Raw genomic sequence first — 21163 nt, 5'->3', positions numbered from 1 at the left:
AAAAAGTCTAGAACCAGCTCTGATTGAAGCCATTCTGACTTCACAGATGGTCCACACAAAAAAGTGCAGGGAGGCTTACTTCTGGATAGAAAACACTACTGTATAATTCTGGTAACATCTGATAGCACAGAGTTCAGAGACCCTTACCTGGGCATCGCTCCTCGTGGGTGGGATCTTTTGCAGAAGGGGAAGAAATGTATAACATTGGAATATGGTTTGGGGCCTCATCAGCTGAAGCATCATAAAACGTTTTCTCCCTATATGAAAAATAGAAATATTTACTATTTTCAAATACTGTACTGTGCATGGATGGACTAGGCTACTGCCATGCAGGGAGGGCTTTGCAAAACTAAAGGTGGCCACGAATTATACCATTCAGCCAACCATTTGTCCATTAGTGGTCCCAATTGATAATTTCCAATCATTCATATGAATAATGATAAGTGTATGGCCACGTTAACCAACAGGTGAATGAAAGATAAGAATACACATTTGAACAGAATTCCAGCTAACCTACTATAACCCATCATGAGATAAGTCACTTCTTCGATCTACATTTTCCCTGCATCACTGTGGGTGGATAGCCTGAAGCTATGAGACACATTGGGCTTGATTCACAAAAGAGTGCTAACTGTTAGCACGGCCGTTTTCGCGCGAATTTTTGCATCACGCACTATCACGAATTTTCACGGTAAACGATAACGGTTTCGCACGCAAACGTGAATTTTCGCGCAAAAACTATATCGATTTTGCGGTAAAATTTGCGTTTGCGCGCAAAAACGTTATGGTTTCACGCGAAAATTCGCGCGAAAACGGCCATGCTAACAGTTAGCACTCTTTTGTGAATCAAGCCCAATGTGCGTTCTTTCTGCTGGTTACTGGTCTATAAATGGCCCACAAAGAGGAAACTTGTGCCTTTTAGGATTTTACTTTAAGAAAACAACCTACAATTTATTTTTATTCCCAATGTCATGGTATCATTAGGCATGTTAAACTTTAGGTTGCAAAATGCAAGAAATGTCCTTTCTGTCCTAATTCTTCTTTCTGCAGGTTACAGGTCTGTAAACTACACACAGACCAACAATTATTTTTATAAAAATAAACTAGTATTTAAAGTAAACCTGAGATGAAAGTGATATGGAGGCTGACGTATTTGTTTCCTTTTAAAAACAATACCAGTTGCCTGTCAGCCCTGTTGATCTATTTAGCTGCAGTAGTGTCTGAATCACAACAGAAACAAGCATGCAGCTAATCTTGTCAGATCTGACAATAATGTCAGAAAGGATACGTGTTCCCTGAACAGGGTTAGGCCCCTAGCGCACTAAAACATAACTTTTATTAGTTCTATTAAAATCAGGTATATCAAAGGTACAGCATTTATAAAAAACAAAAAACAGCTGCGTTGGTGTTTGACACTATTGTGTCACATATGTATCATATTACTGGGATGGATCACTTTAAAGTTTAAAAGTGATCCATCCCAGTGATATGATACATATGTGACACAATAGTGTCAAACACCAACGCAGCTGTTTTTTGTTTTATAAATGCTGTACCTTTGATATACCTGATTTTAATAGAACTAATAAAAGTTATGTTAGTGCGCTAGGGGCCTAACTCTGTTCAGGGAACACGTATCCTATACAAATCCCATAAGTATTCTATTAAGTATTTGCAATAATGTCAGAAATACGGTACCTGGTCTAAATGCTTATTCAGGGTCTAAGGATGAAAGTATTAGAGGCAGAGGATCAGTAGGACAGCCGGTCAACTGGTACTGCTTAAAAGGAAATAAATATGATAAATATGGTAACCTCCTCATAACTCTCACCTTGGGTTCACTTTAAAGGAAACGTCCAGGTTGGGAAAAAAAAAAAAGAAAAGAAAAAAAAAAAATGTACTTACCTGGGGCTTCCTCCAGGCCCTGGCAGCGTCTCGTGCTTTCACCGCAGCTTCGCTCCCCGCCGGTGTCCCGGAGTCTCCTCCAGTACAAGAGACCTACTTGCGTTTCAGTGTGCGGCTCACGGTACAGATTAAACATCTGATCCCCCCAGAGGATCTTCCAACCCTAGTTCATGCCTTCATCACATCACGGCTGGACTACTGCAATGAGGCTCACGTAGTAGTACTGACATCATCCAGACTGTACTGCACAGGCGCAGTAGTTATGCGCCTGCGCATTACAGTCCGGATGTTGTCAGTGCGACGCACTGGGGACAGTGAGCCGCATGGGGAAGCGCAAACAGAGGTCGCCATCTGTACCGGAGGGGACCGGGAGCAACCGGTGCTGTGGCGAGGGCAAAGGACAGCAGCCAGGGGATGGAGGAAGCCCCAGGTAAGTAGATTTTTATTTTTTAGACCTTCCTTTTAAGGCAAATTTTACACTGAGGGGTGGGGATGCAAAGGGGCACTGCATGGTAGCTTAGCTGAGCTACAGGTGTGGATGAATGACAACTGGCTGAAACCGCATGTTGACAAAACTGAGCTCCTTGTTGTTGAAAGCCAGCGTTTATGCTAAATCAACACCAAACAGGATTGGGAATTCAGACAAACAGCTCAGATCTTGTGCGCAGCCTTGGTGTGCTAATCGATGGGAAATGGCGCTTCAGAAACCAAATCTCGGCTGTAGTGAAGTCTTCCTACTTTGATTTGAAAAACATTGCAAAAATTAAACATCTGATCCCCCCAGAGGATCTTCCGACCCTAGTTCACGCCTTCATCACATCACGGCTGGACTACTGCAATGCCCTTTATGCTGGCCTTCCAAACAAGGACCTGCTCCGCCTGCAATTAGTGCAGAATTCTGCTGCCAGATTGCTAACAAACCAGCTTCGCCACTGTTACATTACGCCGAGTCTTCGCTCACTGCACTGGCTACCAGTAAAATGGAGAATACTCTTCAAGATTGGACTGCTGACATTCAAATCACTGCACAACTTAGGCCCTGGATACATGAAGGACTTGCTGAAACTGGACCACACCTCTCACAACCTCAGATCAGCAGGTTCCATAAACTTGGTCACTCCCAGAGTGCACCTCAAAACCTTTGGAGCCAGAGCTTTCTGTCATGCTGCCCCTACCCTTTGGAACTCCCTACCACACTCCCTAAAGACAGCCCCTTCCCTGGAGTTATTCAAATCCAGACTGAAAAACGACCGGTTTAGCATTTCCGGACTTCTAGAGTTCTGACTCTGTGCCACTATTTACCAATCAAGCAATTATTGGTCTGAGCCATGAAAAGCACTTAACAAAATGTTATTTGTTGTTGGTATGCTTGGGCTGTGACATAAACAGTGACGCATACAGTACATAAAATGTACACTTCAATACAACTGTAAACGTGCACATTGTCTGGCACCGCACAGCATTATGCCGACAGATTACCTTGCTCTGAACAGCTAGCGTGCTGATGTGAACATGCCATAACAGTATAATCACATCGCATTAGCCATGCAATTATATTGTCAGATGCAATGCTATGTTTCAGTGTGAAAGTAGCTTAACGGAACACTATCGATTTAAATATTTTTTTCAATTGAGATAGGAATTGTTTTGGAAGTGCTGCTAAGTACTGGTGTATACATTTCACTGGCAACCTCTTTGTTTACGGTTATCAAAATACGTTCACATTTTACTGAGGCCAAAACTGACGGCAGAATGAACCATGAGGAGAGGGGAAATTCCCTTCACACTTCTTCAGTTAACTGTGAGTGAGAGAGTGAGAGAGAGAGCTCCCAACAGCTTCAGCTTCTGTGTCCTGTGTTTCTGACTGAAGTGTGTGAAGAGAGCAGAGGAAATGTAACTTGTTAACATTTGTAATTCTCACAGCTTTTGATACTGTTTTTGCTTTCAGAGAAAAATACTCTGTAGTCTGATATGCAACTCTGGCTGTGCACTGAAGCAGACACCCCTTCTGCAATTGATTTGTCCCAATATAGCTAAATCCTACCCTCAATAAATTACAGCTTTTGCCTCTGATTTTTAACATGAAAAGTAGGAAAATGTTTACACAGCTACCTAAGACATTATTTGAACATTGTCATTTTAGAACACTTGGGTATCGATAGTATTCCTTTAAGTCTGCAGTTAAGGATTAAGTCTGGTGAGAAGGCATGAAAATTGTTTCTAAGGTTAGTGGATAGTACATCTTATAAAGGGTTCTGGAGCAACTCAATTTTATAGACTACATATCACTTCCGCATGTGCAAAAAACATCATTTTATGACAGTGAGTGGAGACATGCCAGTCATACATCCAGATCTGAAATTTACAGCTCTAAACAATCTAGATCTATAGGTGGGCTATAAACTAAACTGGCTTCCAAGGGCATGAAGGAATGATTTGCATGTCTCTGCACACTGTCCTAGAAAAATGCTGCATTATAGAGGAACTTTAACCCAGGATTGAACTTAATTTCAACCAGTAGCTGATACCCCCTTTCCCACAACAAAAAGTTATATTTTCTCTAATAGATCATCAGTGGGGTCTGTATGACTGATGTTGTGATGAAACCCCTCTAACAGTGTGATGTCATGACCATGGTCCTGACAGTTTGCTGTCTGTCAACCTTGTTGCATTGTGGGAAATAACAGCTATTTCCAACTGCCAAGCAAGAAGCCATATCTCCTTCTGTGCATAGAACTCTCAGTAATTTATAGATCTTCTGGCAGAACTACAGATGTCACCACCAGTGATCCATTTCAGAATGTAAATCAGAGAGAGGAAAGATTTTACAGTGGGTAAATACTGACTAAATAATTTATACATTTTCATTCATTAGGTTTCTTTCACTACAGTTCTGTAACGATTGTGGAATACTTTCCGTGGTCAGTGCGCTGACACTGCGGAAATCCTCCACAAGCGTATAATCTGAGAGAACCCACCTGTAGAGGGGAATTCCTGCCGGCAGATGGAGCCGTGGAGTGCAGAGGAACAGATCCTCTGCCCAGCCACAGATGCCAGATAGGAATTGTACGAAGGGAAGCAATGCAGGGCAAGATAGCCCTTAAAGAGAGAGAGTACAGCGACAGGGTGTATGTGTGTCCACCAATCTAGTCGCCATCCAGCGTCGATGAACACACAACCGTGAAGATCAGGTGGGAAAGCAATCGCAAGAGATGGCGATTGCTAACAGCGACACAAGACTGAATAAGCACAGAGAAGGAATGTATGTACATGTCCACCAATCTCGTCGCCAACCTGCGACGGTGAACACACAACAGTGGAATCCAAGTGAGAACGCAATCGCAAGAGATGCGATTGCCAAGGAGAATGAGCACAGGGACAGAATGTATGTGTGTGCACCAATCTAGTCGCCAACCCGCGACGGTGAACACACAACAGCAGAAACAAAGTAGGAACGCAATCGCGAGAGAGGCGATTGCCAGAAGTGACAAGACTGAGCAAGACAGAGCACGAGAGTAGCAAAGGCACAGCAAACAACAATGAGAAGATAAGGAAAATAACAAACGCTAGCTAAACGCGAACACCGCACTCATTCGCAACAGCGAACGCGTTTACGGCGCGGTCTCTGCACGTTAAGCTCAACTGAGACAAGCACGCCACCCTAACTAACCACACAAACATGAAACAGGGAACGCGAACACTTGCTTAATGGTTACCCCACCGAGCCTACAGCAAGCGTTCGTATCAGACAAGACAGAGAGAAGGAGCAGCCAGCAGCAACCGCAGCTCTGGCCTACACTCCCAGACAGAGTACAAAAGGAACCACCACTGCTACCGCTAGAGCGAGTGCGATCCAGACAGACAAACGAACAGAAACAGGAATAGGTCCGATAAGATCCACCGCTCTTCCGCCAAAACAAGTGCAATCTAGGTTCAGGGACAGGACAGGAAGGATCCACTGCTCTTTCCGCCAGATCGAGTGTGAACCAAGAAGGGAAACAGAGTTAGCAGGATCCACTGCTCTTTCCGCCAGAGCAAGTGTGATCCAAGCACAGAAACAGGCTAGCAGGATCCACTGCTCTTTCCGCCAGAGCAAGTGTGATCCAAGTACAGAAACAAACGATTCACCATCGCCAACCGCTGGCGACAGTGTAATCGCAAGGACAAACAGAAGACAGAACAGGCAATACAATAATACAACCTGACTGTGCTATAGGGATGCCTAATGCAATCCCCAGGAATACTGATAATCTTTAGCAGATAATAGCAAGGCTGACACTCCAGGAGTGTTTCAACAGTAACAAACCATGACCAGCAAAGGATTGTGGGATCACATGGTATTTATGCTGCAAGCCTTCAAGGGAGGAGACTAGGCAATTTGCATAATCAGTATATGCAAATTCCTCAGCAGAGCAGGTCTGAAGCTTGCAAAGCAAAGACAGGTCTCTTATCCAGAGACCTGCTTCCCACAGACTTAAGGATTGGTCAAACAGCTGTCTGCCAGTGCAGCCAGCTGAGCGGATCATTACAAGTTCCTCTTTAAGTGGAACCCCCCTCTAACAAGCTGCCACTTACAGTTTCTTCAGGTCTGAGTCTGGGAGGTAGATGTAATTTTTGGCAGGAAGGTTGAGTTCTTCTTTTGTGCCCTTAATGCCAATAAAGAGGCTGAACCCCCCTTTTCCATGCTTCACCATTCTCAGCTGTGACTGAATATCTGTGGAGGAATATAAAGTGACACAAAATGTAAAGGTGGTTATTAATAAAGTTGAAACTGAGGAAGAATATGCCACCTATAACTTCACTATTTAGTGGAAGAGCTCTAAAAATGACACCATTAAAGTGAACCCGAGGTAAACGTGATATGGTGGCTGCCATTTTTATTTCTTTTTAAACAGTACTAGTTGTCTGGCAATCCTGCTGATCTATTTGGCTGCAGTAGTGAACTGAATTACACCAAAAACAAGCATGCAGCTAATCTTGTCAGTTCTGACAATATTGTCAGAAACTTACCACCTGCTGCATGCTTGTTCAGGGTCTATGGTTGAAAGTATTAGAGGCAGAGGACCAGCAGGGCAGCCAGGCAACTGGTATTGCTTAAAAGTGAATAAATATGGCAGCCTATATATTATTCTCACTCGGGTTCCCTTTAACTGGCTCACTCAACAGACAGAAAGTACTAGCTTTCAAAACACCTTAAAATTATTACAGTAGGATGCGAAAGTTTGGGCAACGTTGTTGCATGCTTTCTGTAAATCCAATAAACTTCATTTCACTTCTCACTTGCCCAAACTTTTGCATCCCACTGTATCATTTATATAGCGCTGACATCTTCTGCAGCGCTGTACAGAATATATGATCTTGTCACTTTTCTATCCCTCAAAGGGGCTCACAATGTAATCCCTACCAGCGTACGAGAGATAACGGCGCTGGAGACTTGGGCGCAGGATACAGCCGGTATATGGCTGATCCTGTTGCTGCACAAGTCCCGGCCGCGGTAATTACTATTCCCCCTCCAGGCCGCCATGGATAGTGAGGGAATGGAATAATTCAGCTTCCAGCAATTGCTGGAGGCCGAATTATTAGTTTTTAAAAGTAACTTCAGCTTTGTCTTCTGACGGCGCCGAAGTTACTCCCTGTGCGCTGCTATAGCCGTAATTCCTATTACGGCCAATGGTGGCGCCGGCTGCACCCAAGTCTCATGTGCTGGTTTCAGCGTGTTCGTCCCTACCATAGTCATGTGCGTATGTTTTTATAGTAGTCCAGGGCCAATTTAGGGTAAGTCAAATTAAAATATCTGTACATTTTTTGTATGTAGGAAGAAACCTGAGTGCCTAGAGGAAACCCATGCAGACACGGGGAGAACATACAATCTCTGAAAGCTGCACAGAAAGCTGCCATTGTAATTAATTGCATAGCTGCTGTATTTATATATTGCAATGTATATAGTAAGAATGTGTCTTCTCCTGTGTACACTTTTGTATTGTATTCAGTTGAGACATTGCTAGCAGTGTTTATATTATCTTTGTTTTCTTATCAGCTATTATTATAAATCACATCCTCAAGTTTGGCAACTGCACTATTGCTAGGTACACACTATGCAATTGTCTGACAGATTTACTGCGAGATCGATTATTTTCAACATGTCTGATCTGATTTCTCATAGAAGTGAATGAAAAATCAATTGAATAATCGATCAGAAATGTTGGAAATAATCGATAACCGTCGATCTGACTGAAAATTGCATCGTGTGTACCTAACATACAATTTCCACTAAAAAAGAAAGTGCTGTGTTTAACTGTTTGAATGCGGTCCTGCTACCAGGTTTTTTTCTAGTAAAACTTTTTTTGCTGTAAAGAATCTTTTAGAGCAAAGAAGAAATGCCAAGATTCATACCACTTTAAGTATTTATAAAGTACTTTCTTAAATGAACTCCGAGCACCTTTCATGGGCATGCCTTTAAGACTCCGACCAATACTGCAAAGTACTTAAAGATGCATACCTGAATTGCTTTTCTACACCAAATAGATTTCAGTTTAAAAAATTGCGGCTGCCATCTTGGATATGTTATAACTTCCGGGTCACCTGCAGGAAGAGGAAGTGACACGCATGGCCATTGCAAGAGGCTCCTCCAGAGGGGTCATAGCACGACTTTGTTAGAAGTCGCCTGTCTTAAAGGCATGCCCATGAGAGGTGCTCATAGTCCCTTTACAGGGAGTGCAGAATTATTAGGCAAATGAGTATTTTGACGACATCATCCTCTTTATGCATGTTGTCTTATTCCAAGCTGTATAGCCTTGAAAGCCTAATACCAATTAAGCATATTAGGTGATGTACATCTCTGTAATGAGAAAGGGTGTGGTCTAATGACATCAACACCCTATATCAGGTGTGCATAATTATTAGGCAACTTCCTTTCCTTTGGCAAAATGGGTCAAAAGAAGGACTTGACAGGCTCAGAAAAGTCAAAAATAGTGAGATATCTTGCAGAGGGATGCAGCACTCTTAAAATTGCAAAGCTTCTGAAGCATGATCATCGAACAATCAAGCGTTTCATTCAAAATAGTCAAAAGGAGCGCAAAAAGCGTTGAAAAAACCAAGGTGCAAAATAACTGCCCATGAACTGAGAAAAGTCAAGCGTGCAGCTGCCAAGATGCCACTTGCCACCAGTTTGGCCATATTTCAGAGCTGCAACATCACTGGAGTGCCCAAAAGCACAAGGTGTGCAATACTCAGAGACATGGCCAAGGTAAGAAAGGCTGAAAGACGACCACCACCAGAGCCGGGACAAGGTCCTCCAGCACCCAAGGCTGAGACTCCAAAGTGCGCCCCTCCATCCCTCCACCCCAGCCGTCACACACTGATTTCTCTTAGACTAAGAGGCACCCCAGGGCCCCCAACACCTTAATCTCTAGTTATCTGGCTTGTAGTCACTTCCATGTATCTCCTTTTCTTATTTCTTTCTGCTTCAAACACAATTAGGAATGACAGCTGAATGAATTGTGCGCCCCCTCCTACACTGCGCCCTGAGGCTGGAGCCTCTCCAGCCTATGCCTCGGCCCGGCCCTGACCACCACTGAACAAGACACACAAGCTGAAACGTCAAGACTGGGCCAAGAAATATCTCAAGACTGATTTTTCTAAGGTTTTATGGAGTGATGAAATGAGAGTGAGTCTTGATGGGCCAGATGGATGGGCCCGTGGCTGGATTGGTAAAGGGCAGAGAGCTCCAGTCCGACTCAGACGCCAGCAAGGTGGAGGTGGAGTACTGGTTTGGGCTGGTATCATCAAAGATGAGCGTGTGGGGCCTTTTCGGGTTGAGGATGGAGTCAAGCTCAAATCCCAGTCCTACTGCCAGTTTCTGGAAGACACCTTCTTCAAGCAGTGGTACAGGAAGAAGTCTGCATCCTTCAAGAAAAACATGATTTTCATGCAGGACAATGCTCCATCACACGCGTCCAAGTACTCCACAGCGTGGCTGGCAAGAAAGGGTATAAAAAGAAGAAAAACTAATGACATTGGCTCCTTGTTCACCTGATCTGAACCCCATTGAGAACCTGTGGTCCGTCATAATATGTGAGATTTACAAGGAGGGAAAACAGTACACCTCTCTGAACAGTGTCTGGGAGGCTGTGGTTGCTGCTGCACGCAATGTTGATGGTGAACAGATCAAAACACTGACAGAATGCATGGATGGCAGGCTTTTGAGTGTCCTTGCAAAGAAAGGTGGCTATATTGGTCATGGATTTGTTTTGGTTTTGTTTTTGAATGTCAGAAATGTATATTTGTGAATGTTGAGATGTTATATTGGTTTCACTGGTAAAATATAAATAATTGAAATGGGTATATATTGGTTTTTGTTAAGTTGCCTAATAATTATGCACAGTAAAGGCCCATACACGTCTGATTTTTGCGAACGACGGGTCGTTTGCGGATCGCTCAAACTCAGTCTTATCACGCGAACGACAGTCTGTACACACGCCCGATTTGGCGTGCAGACGACTGAACGACAGGACGTTCAAACGACCCCTCATTCACAAAAATCAGACGTGTGTATGGGCCTTAATAGTCACCTGCACACACAGATATCCCCCTAAAATACCTAAAACTAAAAACAAACTAAAAACTACTTTCAAAAATATTCAGCTTTGATATTAATGAGTTTTTTAGGTTAATTGAGAACATGGTTGTTGTTCAATAATAAAATTATTCCTCAAAAATACAACTTGCCTAATAATTCTGCACTCCATGTAAAGTGGTCTGAAACTAAGCATTTCCTCTTTGCTCTAAAAGATTTACAGCATAAAATCTACCAAAAAAATAAAAATAAAAAAAAAAATAAAAAAATAAAAAGTAGCAGTACAGCATTCAAACTGTTAAAAATAGCACTTTGTTCTTCAGTGGAAAACTCCTTGCTTTTTTTGGCCACATCCAAACAGGTGATAAAGTTATCTTTTGTTTTTTATTCCTCTGTTGCTACAATTAGTATACAGCCAGCAGCATGAGCTCACACTGAATTGCACTGAGCTGAGAAGCAGGGAGAGCTGAGAAATGATCACTAGGTAGATTGTAATATATAAATACAGCAGCTATGCAATAAAATGCAATGGCAGCTTCCAGAGCAGATAAACTGGACGGCCTAGCACACACCAAATGCCTCTAGCAGATCTGCAAAGCGCTAGAGGTTTTTGCAGCAGATTTCAGAGCGATTCCTAGGCATGTTTAGAGAGGGTTTCTAAACATGCCTAGCGTTTTTGGAGCGCTTTTGTGTAGCAGATTAAAATATTGTTACAGTAAAAGCTGTTACTGAACAGCTTTTGTAACAAACGCCTGAAAAACGATCTGATCTGGCGTTTTTCAGAGCGTTTGCGTTTTTTTTCCTATACTTAACATTGGAGGCAGAAACGCCTCCGAAATCCCAAAAATGCTGCAGCCCGGGAGTTTGCGTTTCTGCTAAAACCGAACCGCTCTGGTGTGAACCACCCCATTGAATTACATTACCCAAGCGTTTCCTCAGCCGCAAGCGTTCCTAAAAAACGCAACCGAACCGCTCTGGTGTGCACTAGGCCTACTTTGGGAATTTGCAGACAGATAATATTACCTACGCACAAAAACAAATATGGTAACTACATGGGTGGTACTAAAAAAAAAAAAAAGCCAGATTTTTATCCCACTTTAATTATAAAGTGTTTTAATGAGAAAATGGTAACTGTGAATATTGATACTGTACTACAAACCCTATTCTGTCCTGTTGCAGAAGGAAAACTTGTTTGTTTGGCATAAAGCAAACATGGAGAGATAGCGAACAGAAAGCAGCTAGTGGCTGTCCTTAAATTCCTATTTACACCATACAATTTTTTTGTCCGATTCGATTAATTGATTTGATTCGATTCAATCTGACATGTCTGATCGAATTTAATTCGATTCAATTTGCCATTGCAAAACAATGGCAAATTGAATCGAATCCCGATTGGACATGCTGGATTGAATCGAATCAAAGAATTGAATCGGACAATAAAACTGCATGGTGTAGATGGAGCTTTACAATGCAGGCTACAGAATGCAGAGGCAGCACCTGATACAGTATGCAATCTTTCTGCTTTCCTGTAGGAGCTACACTGAAACTGTCTCACCATCTACGGAGTACCTGAGTGCACTGGCATGCTTCTGTCCACTCTCCAGCAAACACCTGAGAGTCCTTTCACACTAGGGTGGTGCAGTGCGGCAATTTTACCGCACCCCACCGCAGGGCAATGAAAGTCTATTGGGACTTCACACCACCGCGGCACAGTGTGATGTGACAGAAGTGATGTTTTCATTGCAGCCGACGCTCTGATAGACCTATGTTACCGTGCGTGCAGTTATGCGTCAAGCTGCGGCGATCTCCGGTGGACCATAAGTCATATGAGTCTATGGCGATGCAGGGATGTTAAATATGATGGCGGTCATTTTTTTTTAACAATACACTTCTATGCACTTTTGTATTTCCAAAACAGGGAGTGTAAGCGAGCCAGTTTGGCTGTCACCCAGAAGGGGATTACCGCCTATTAACGTGGTAATCCCCGAAGGCCTGTTTTTGGCAGAGCGGCCCCTGGGCCACACTGCTGCCGCCAATCTATAGTCTGAAACCGGTCTGAATGTTACAGACTGACACACGTTGCTGAAAAGTAGACAAAAAAGAGTGCTGGTGTGTTCAGGCCCTTAGCTAGAACAAAGCTTCATAAATTCCAAGAAGGAGCTAAACCAAGTTTGGCCACACAAAGCACAGTGGAACAAATCATCAATAAAAATGTTCTGTTTGTTCATAAAGTCGTGTTTTTGTATTTGAGAACCAACATCTGCCACATACAGCATCATCTCTCACCTGGAAGGGATTTCAGTTCAGGAGGAAGAAGCTTCTCATATGTGTTGTAAATTCCAGCATCAGAAATAATAATGGGAGCGAATATATTCACTGGATCCATCCCCTTTCCCCTCACAGAAACACCTGGTGTGAATACAGAAAATAACATCTCATTGATTAAGACACACGTGCATCACTGGAAAGCACAGCTGGCAACCATCTCCTGGTCCTTATTCTCATTGTGGAGTGACAACTAGTGAGGGTCCTGTCTAGGAGAACCCTTAGAGAAGCATGTGATCAGTTTGGTCAGGTGATAGATATGTAATGCTATTATATAGATGATATGTAAGGCAACCAATTATGTGACAATCAGGCTGATCATCGGTTTAGAAATATGCCCCCCCCCCCCAAATAAATAAATAAATAAAAATATAGCGGTTTTTCCATTATAAATGGCTATCAGGCTGAAAATTAGTGAAGTGGTGATCTTTGAGGCCTGGAACCCACTGCAAACCGCAAACGCTAAACGCAACCGCTAGCAATTTGTAACAGCGGTTTGCAAGCGGATTCATGCGCGTTTGCGGTCGCGTTTTGCAACATTGTATTTTTTTGCCCAGCGGGTGCGTAGCGTTTTGCGGTTTGCGGTTTTATCCTGATTGGTCATGTGAATAATTTTTCATTTTGTTACATTGCGCTGCACCGCAAAACGCTAGCAGAACCGCTCAGTTTAGGTTTTGCTGAGAGTTTCCACTAGCGTTTCAATACTTTACATTGAAGCGCTAACGCTCCCAAAATGCTGCAGGTCCTGCGTTTGCGTTTCTGAGAAACGCAAACGCTCCTGTGGAAGTTGCCCCATCCATTAACATTAGCACAGCGTTTTGGCAAACTGCTAGCGTATCGCAGTGCTGTCAAAACGCTGCTAAAAGCGCTCCTGTGGGTTCCAGCCCTGACTGTCACTTTGATAGATCAAGGGATTTCAGTGGGCAGAATATTATATATATATATATATATATATATATATATAAATAATATATATATATATATATATATATATATATATATATATATATATATATACATATACATATATATATATATATATATATATATATATATATATATATATATATATACATACACACACACACACACACATATACATACATACTTGCATATAAGCCAACCCGCGTACAGGCCGAGGTACCCACTTTCCCCTCAGAAACCAGGAGAAAGTGCTCGACTCGTGTATAAGCCCCCTCCCCAGTACAGCCCCTCTCCACAGTAGCCAGATGTTCCCCTAGTACAAGTCAGGCCTCCTCCCTATAGCCAGATTTGCCCCAGGATCATACAGCTGTGTCTCAAGAAGCCACTAGATGGTGTCATAGATATGAGACACAGCAATTTTGACACACAAAGAATCCCCGATCATTGCATCATTGACACATTGCTTGCACGCTCTACTCCACAAGCCAGTGGACACAGGTAGTCTCTGCACACATTGCGGGTACGGAGTGCATGGACACAGCAGGACGCAAGCTGGTAAGAGCAGGATCATTAGTACACAATCCTTACGATACTCTGCAAGTAACAAAACCTACTCCACCATCCGTTTTGCTCCACTGACTCGCATATAAGCCGAGGGGGTAACTTTTCAGCTCATTTTGTATGCTTAAAAATTAGGCTTATACGCGAGTATATATATATATGGTAACAGAAATAACTATTTCTGGCAATCAAGCTGGTAAATCATCTGGCGCTGCAGTCAGGTTAGGTCATTGGGATATTTGAAACATTTTAAGGCATATGCAAACTTTACATTTTGAAAATTTTAAAGCGTTTCTAAAAGGTGCCCATCAATTGGTCCTGATGAAGCACCCCTAGACTAGGGTGCGAAACAGCTGTCGACGCTTACATGTTTACCCTCTGTCCATAGTACTTATGTGCCTGCAATGTATGTATGAATTTTATGAATTTTTCTAATAAATAGGATTTTAGACTGGATGTGCCCAGCAACACTTTTTCTACATTAGAGCTAAAAGGTGCCCATACACATTGATGTTCCCATTCAATTCCCTGAAGATTTTATCTTTTGTGAATAGAGGGATATGGAGGCTGCCATATTTGTATCATTTTAAAGTAAAACTGAAGTGAAAAAAAAAGCCATATACTTACCTATGGAGAGGGACGACCCTGGATCCTTGAGCCTTCCCTGTCCCCTCGTTCCTTCGCTGTCATACCCTTTAGAGCTCTTCAACCAACTGGTGGAATACACCTTTATAAGCCCTTGGAAGGTATTGGGAGCACCAGTGTCTCTGAATGCTCCCGAAGATAGGTGCTCCATACTGCGCATGCGCAGTACAAAGCCGCCAGTCTTCAGAAGCAATCCCGGAGGACGCTAATTTGAACACGGGTAGCCATGTTGTAATGGAACCAGGGCAATGAGGGAGGAAGAGGAAGGCTCTATAGGATCCAGAGCCTTCCCTCTCCATAGGTAAGTATATGACTTTTTCACTACAGATTTGCTTTAACCACTTGATGACCGCAGTGTTAAACCCCCCTAAAGACCAGGCACTGTTTGCCTGCACTGGGCTGTGCATGCTTTTCAGCCTCCTGCACAGACCAGCTAAGGAGTATGGCGATCGGACTCCCCTCCTATTTTCGTCCCTAAGGGGACATGCTGCCGGAGGGGTCCGATCGCCGCAGTCTTTTTTTTTTTTTTTCCCCTTCAGCCTCTTAGAGGCTGTCATTGTCGCTGTCCCTCTCCTTCCCTCCTCCCCCTGCCTGTACAATTGAGCAGGACGGCAATCCGTCCTGCTCTCCGCCTCTCATAGGCATCAGCCTATGAGAGGACGGCGCTCCCCGGCCAATCAGAGGCCGGGGATCGCCGATCTTGTACAGTGCTGCTGGAGACTGCAGCGCTGTATGCATGTAAACAAAGGGGATTTCTTTCCCTTTTCGTTTACAAGCAGCCTGCTAGCCGCGATCGGCAGCTGGCAGGCTAATCACGGGAGTGGCAGGGAACGATCGCGCCTGCACCCGGCCGTTCCCTGAGAAACTGCAGCCCCAGGACTTGATGTCAATTGGCGTTAGGCGGTCCTGGGGTTGCCGCGGAGGTCACGCCCTTTGGCGCGAGGCGGTCGTTAAGTAGTTAAACAATACCAGTTGCCTGGCATCCTGTCAATCTTTCATGCATCAGTGGTGGAGTTACACACCCGAGACAAGCATGCAGCAAATGCAGTCAAACATCTGATCTGCATGCTTGCTCAGGGTATTTGGATAAAAGTATTAGAGGCAGAAGATCAACAGGACAGCCAGGCAATTTGTGTTGTTTAAAAGGAAATAACTAAAATAAATAACATACATCCTCGCTAGCATACGTTACAAGTTCTATACATTTGGTTGCCTCAATTTTGTTGCATGACATGTTCACTTTCTTTAGCACAAAAAAAAAAGAAAAGAAAAAGAAAGGTATATTTATATTGCACTCACCACATGCTCTCTTATCTTCATTCACCAAGATCCTTTCCACTGTTGCTCTTGACAACACAGCTCCCCCAGCCTTCACAATGGTGGGAACGATGTGGTACGTGATCTCACTGGCCCCTCCGGTGGGGTACCAGGCTCCGCGTAGGTAGTGGTCAATCAGCACAGAATGGAGGGAGAAGCTGGCTTTGTCTGGAAACACACCTAATAAACCACAAGAAACAGTCATGCTATGGAAGGCCATGAAACCAGGAAGCAGGCTGGCCTCAATTCTGGTAGGGTTATCAAACAAATTACCTCATGTGGGGTAATTTACCTCCTGAGGTAATGACATTAAGCAATTCTGGTAGGTTTTAGTCATGTTTTACCTCATGAGGTAATTTGCATTCATTTTACAGAAAAATAGCTATTCTAATGGAAATTAGGGGCATGTTAGCACATAATTTACCAATCAGTTTAAGACCCGCCTGTACCTGGAGTTAAAGTCAATTTGTATGCATTTTGCAGTTTTTAGTAGATTTCCTATTGCTGTTTTAGTGTTGTTCCTATTCAGGCTGTGTAATAAGAAAAAATAATATAAAAAAAAAAATCCAGTAAATATTTGGAGTTTTATTTCTAAGGGATGCCTATAAATATACTTTCCACAGGTTGCTACATAATCAAATACAACTGCCCTCCTCAAAAACAAAATCTACCAAAGACTATCCTAACTTAAAGACTACTAATATTTATTTACTGCATGCTTACCGCTGTAATACCTCATGCTTTACCTCATGTTTGGAAATCTTTCAGAATTGCAAAAAAAAAACAAAAAAAAAAAAAAAACCGCAAATGCCTCATGAGGTATTTTACCTACAAAAAAATATTTACCTCACATAGCTACAAGAATTGAGTCCATTGTCCTAAATAGGCAATATCACACCAAGCTACAGTAGGTATATTTCCTGATGCAACCAGAAATATAGATCCATTACAGGATTCCAGATACGTTTTTTTTCACCATTTCCCAAATCCACGTGTCTTCATTGGTCTGTGTGCCACCTCCACACTCACTTTCTGTCACATTTTTATTGGCCTTATAGGATACACAAGGTGACATGATGCGATATACATGTATGTACAGTGCCAAGCACACAAATAACTAGGCTGTGTTCCTTTTTTTTCCCTTTCTCCGCCTGAAAAAGTTAAAAATCAGGTATGCAAGTGACAGTTTCTGTACAGTCCAGACCTGATCGGACTATTGCGTAACCCTTACTGGTAAGGAATTACAGCCATAAACACTTTACTGGCAGAAAATGACTTCTGAAAGCAGGAATGAGATAAAAAGGTCAATAGTCTATAGATTTTAGCTCTGGCATACGTCAACTAATGTGCCATTGAGCAGAGACAATAAAACAATAAAAAACTTAAAAAGTATACATAAAAAAAAAAAACAAAAAAAAAAACTTTGATATAAAAAAAAATAAAAGTAATTTTTGGGAGAAGGAGGATAACTGCAATTGTTTATCTCATCAGTTTATTTTCACCCCATGTTTCCCTGAAGTAAGTACAGGAAATGCACTTAACACACATTGGGCTTGATTCAGAAAAGGGTGCTAAGTGTTAGCACGCCAGTGAAAAGCCACTTTGCATGTGCTAACATGTTTGCAAGTGCTAACTAGGGTGCTAAGTAGTTAGCACATGCAAACTACTTAGCACCCTAGTTAGCACATGCAAACTACTTAGCACCCTAGTTAGCACATGCAAACTTCTTAGCATCCTAGTTAGCACATGCAAACTACTTAGCACCCTAGTTAGCACATGCAAACTACTTAGCACCCTAGTTTTTTTTTTTTTTAAATCAGTGTTTATTCAACAAAGGAACATATGACAGAATATGCAGTGTAGCAGTGCGCCTCCTAACTTTTCCAACAGTCTGTAAAACAGTCTGACATCAATTATTAAATCCAACAAAGTATATAGCTTCAGCATCAATTATCAGTGTGGAAGATGAGAGGTATTAACAATAATATAATGATCTTCACATAAAATATAGAGCTCAGATTGAATTTCAATTTCCAAATATTCTATCTTTTACAAGATCATAATTAGCAAGACCAGTTAGCACAGTGCTGAGTAGTAGTTTGCATGTGCTAACTACGGTGCTAAGTTTGCATGTGCTAACTACGGTGCTAAGTAGTTTGTATGTGATAACTACTTAGCACTCTAGTTAGCACGCCCAAAGCCTTTAGGCGTGCTAACTGGGTTACTGAATCGAGCCCATTGGGCCTGATTCACAAAGCGGTGCTAACAGTTAGCACGCTGGTGAAAAGCCCTTTATCACGCCTAAACTCAGTTTAGGCATGATAAGTTTAGGTGTGATAAGTTTAAGTACCAACTGGGTTAGCACCGCAGTGCACAGCTGATCAAAAGTTTTGCGCTAGCAAAGTCTGGTGCACTTCGCATAGAGTTTAATGGCGCTGCTTTGCTTGCGGGACTTTGCGCGCGATCTAAACTTATCTAAACTTATCACGCCTAAACTGGCTTTTCACCAGCGTGGTGCAATGGTTATCACGCCTAAAGTCTCTAACTGGGTTAGCACCGCTTTGTGAATCGAGCGCATTCCCTTTCCAGTTCCCATCATATACTGGTGAATGGGATCCCTCCAGTGAGTAGGGGAATCCTCACAAAGCCTTATAATGGTTTTATCGTCTTTTTATTTTATGATTGGTTAACTGTAACTTTTACACTAAATAAAGTTGTAATTTTATGGTATTACTTTATTAATTTTTGATATGTAGGGAAATTTCCCTCCACTGAACATCCACTTTTTATTAGAATGTCTATTTCCAGAGAATTTAGACAGGATGACAGATTTTGTGTTTTTACCTTCTGTCACTAGAGGGCAGCAGACACTATGCAAGTGCAACACACATTCTGCAGACACACTCAAGCAATTTTGGACAAGTGCTTGGCTTTCCAAGGACATAAAGAGGAATTATTGGAATATATGGTCACTGAGTAGAAGTGATGCATCATGGGGTTTTTTTTCTTGCTCACTGAAAGCTGATCAATTGCAAATACCTTCTGTTTTAAAAGGGAACCTGATACATTAATAGGAGATAAATTAAGATACCTTGGCAGAGTGAAGACTCGTGAACAAGTGCAGCCATACTGGCATAACATTCACAACAACTCGGACTTACTAGCATCTCACTTGCCAGGTGCCATACATTTACAATGTAAGGAAGCCCCACGCCAGGTCGGAGCAGTGCTTTTCAGCGCTGCTAGATTTGGGCGCAGCCGGCGCCTCCATAAACTTCAATAGGAATCATTCCTATTGAAGCGCTCAGTGAGTAACGTCGGCTCCGTCAGAAGACGGAGCCGAAGTTGCTTAAAAACATAATAATTCGGCCTCCAGCAATCGCTGGAAGCCAAATTATTTCATTCCCCCACTATCCATGTCGGCCTGGAGGGGGAATAGTAATTAAATCGGCCCGGACTTGTGCAGAAGCAGGATCAGCTATATACTGCTGTATCCTGCGCCCAAGTCTACCGGCGCCGATTTCAAATGTACTCCGCCAGGTTGTCACCAGTAGGCATCTCTGAGCAGGGACACTCCCCAGGTGTCATGTGGCCTCTGAAGAAGTGATGCAAGTTCTCCACATGCATCAGCTCAGTGGCTGCACCCCTCCCATTAGTCACCAGGTGTGATATTTATTGTGATTTGAAGGATAAGAACACATATGTATTTCTTCAGCTAGGTTAACCAGGGAACATTCTTCCCTCAATGTATTTACTTTTATTGCACAGATCACTTTTTAAAAGAAACCTTAATTGACAAAAAAAAAAAAATAAAAAAAAAAAGTTTAAACTTACCTGGTGCTTCTGCCGCCCCCCTGCAGACTTCCTGTTCCCGCACCGGGACAAACCGATCCTCCGGTCCACCGCTGCGGCTCAGTTTAGGGGGCCACTGAGCCTGCACTCAGGTCACACATGTCCTCGCTCACGTCGCTGTCCTGCGCAGTAAGAGAAATCTCTGCGAAATCTCGGCACAGCCGCAGTGGCCCAACGACACTGAGGCACGGCAGGGATCCGGAGCATCAGTTTGTCCCGGTGCGAGCACCAGATGTCGGCCGGGGGAGGGGGGGGGGGGGGGGGGGAGGAGGGGCGGTAGAAGCTGCCAGTGAGTTCAACTCTTTTTTGTGTCAATTAAGATTTCCTTTAAGACATGTTAAATAATGTCAAGTATTAATATCTTTAATAATCTTTTTTTGGTTGTAATGTGCTCTTAAAGGGTTTTAAACTACTTCTAACAGTGTATACAATACTGTAACATTTACCAACAAAAACGTGTAATACAAATACAGTATTATCTATTTTGTACATGAAGTACAACATTGTTTGTATCTTTGTAAACGTAACTTGAGTGGTTTGTTCATACAGTGAATATAAATAGATATATATATATATATATATATATATATATATATATATATATATATATATATATATATATATATATATATATATATATATATATATTCACACGTACACACTACTCTTTTGGTTCAGTTCATCTTGCTGGATAATCCAAAATGACAGAATGAGAGCTACACCTCTCCTCACCTGCCAAACCTCAGCCAATCAGTGATGGGAACACGCCAACCAGGCACACCTAAATTCTCTCATTTCTGTGTTCATTACAGTTCATGTCCTCAATGCTTCTATTACAGCTTGCACTGGTGATTTTATCAGACTAGCTCAGCAGACAGCACATTAAAGCAGAACAGGGCATTTCTGGCTTATTAAAGAGGAGCTGTCACTGTCAGCCATACTATCTCAGGAAAAAAACAAAAACAAATATATAAGTAGATAAATACTTGCTCTTCTTACATAACATATGTATTACACTGTCCACGTTATGATTACTGTGAATTTTATAAAGGAAAAGTA

At 42.5% G+C, this 21163-nt stretch overlaps 1 protein-coding gene across 1 annotated transcript in view; it reads right to left on the bottom strand.

Annotated features, from left to right (window-relative positions):
• LOC137562923 (all-trans-retinol 13,14-reductase-like) overlaps nucleotides 1-21163 on the bottom strand; it is a 53468-nt gene that overhangs the window by 21494 nt on the left and 10811 nt on the right. The window contains exons 4-7 of the mRNA XM_068274739.1: nucleotides 16235-16432; nucleotides 12767-12889; nucleotides 6481-6619; nucleotides 148-257 (exon numbers count right to left, since the gene is read on the bottom strand). Coding sequence (XP_068130840.1) covers nucleotides 148-257; nucleotides 6481-6619; nucleotides 12767-12889; nucleotides 16235-16432 — 570 coding nt within the window. The remainder of the gene's footprint in view (nucleotides 1-147; nucleotides 258-6480; nucleotides 6620-12766; nucleotides 12890-16234; nucleotides 16433-21163) is intronic.

The sequence above is a fragment of the Hyperolius riggenbachi genome, chromosome 3, assembly GCF_040937935.1.
Source record: "Hyperolius riggenbachi isolate aHypRig1 chromosome 3, aHypRig1.pri, whole genome shotgun sequence".
NCBI lineage: Eukaryota > Metazoa > Chordata > Amphibia > Anura > Hyperoliidae > Hyperolius > Hyperolius riggenbachi.
Note: the sequence above shows the minus strand (reverse complement) of the source record. Positions and strands in the feature narration are given on the sequence as shown.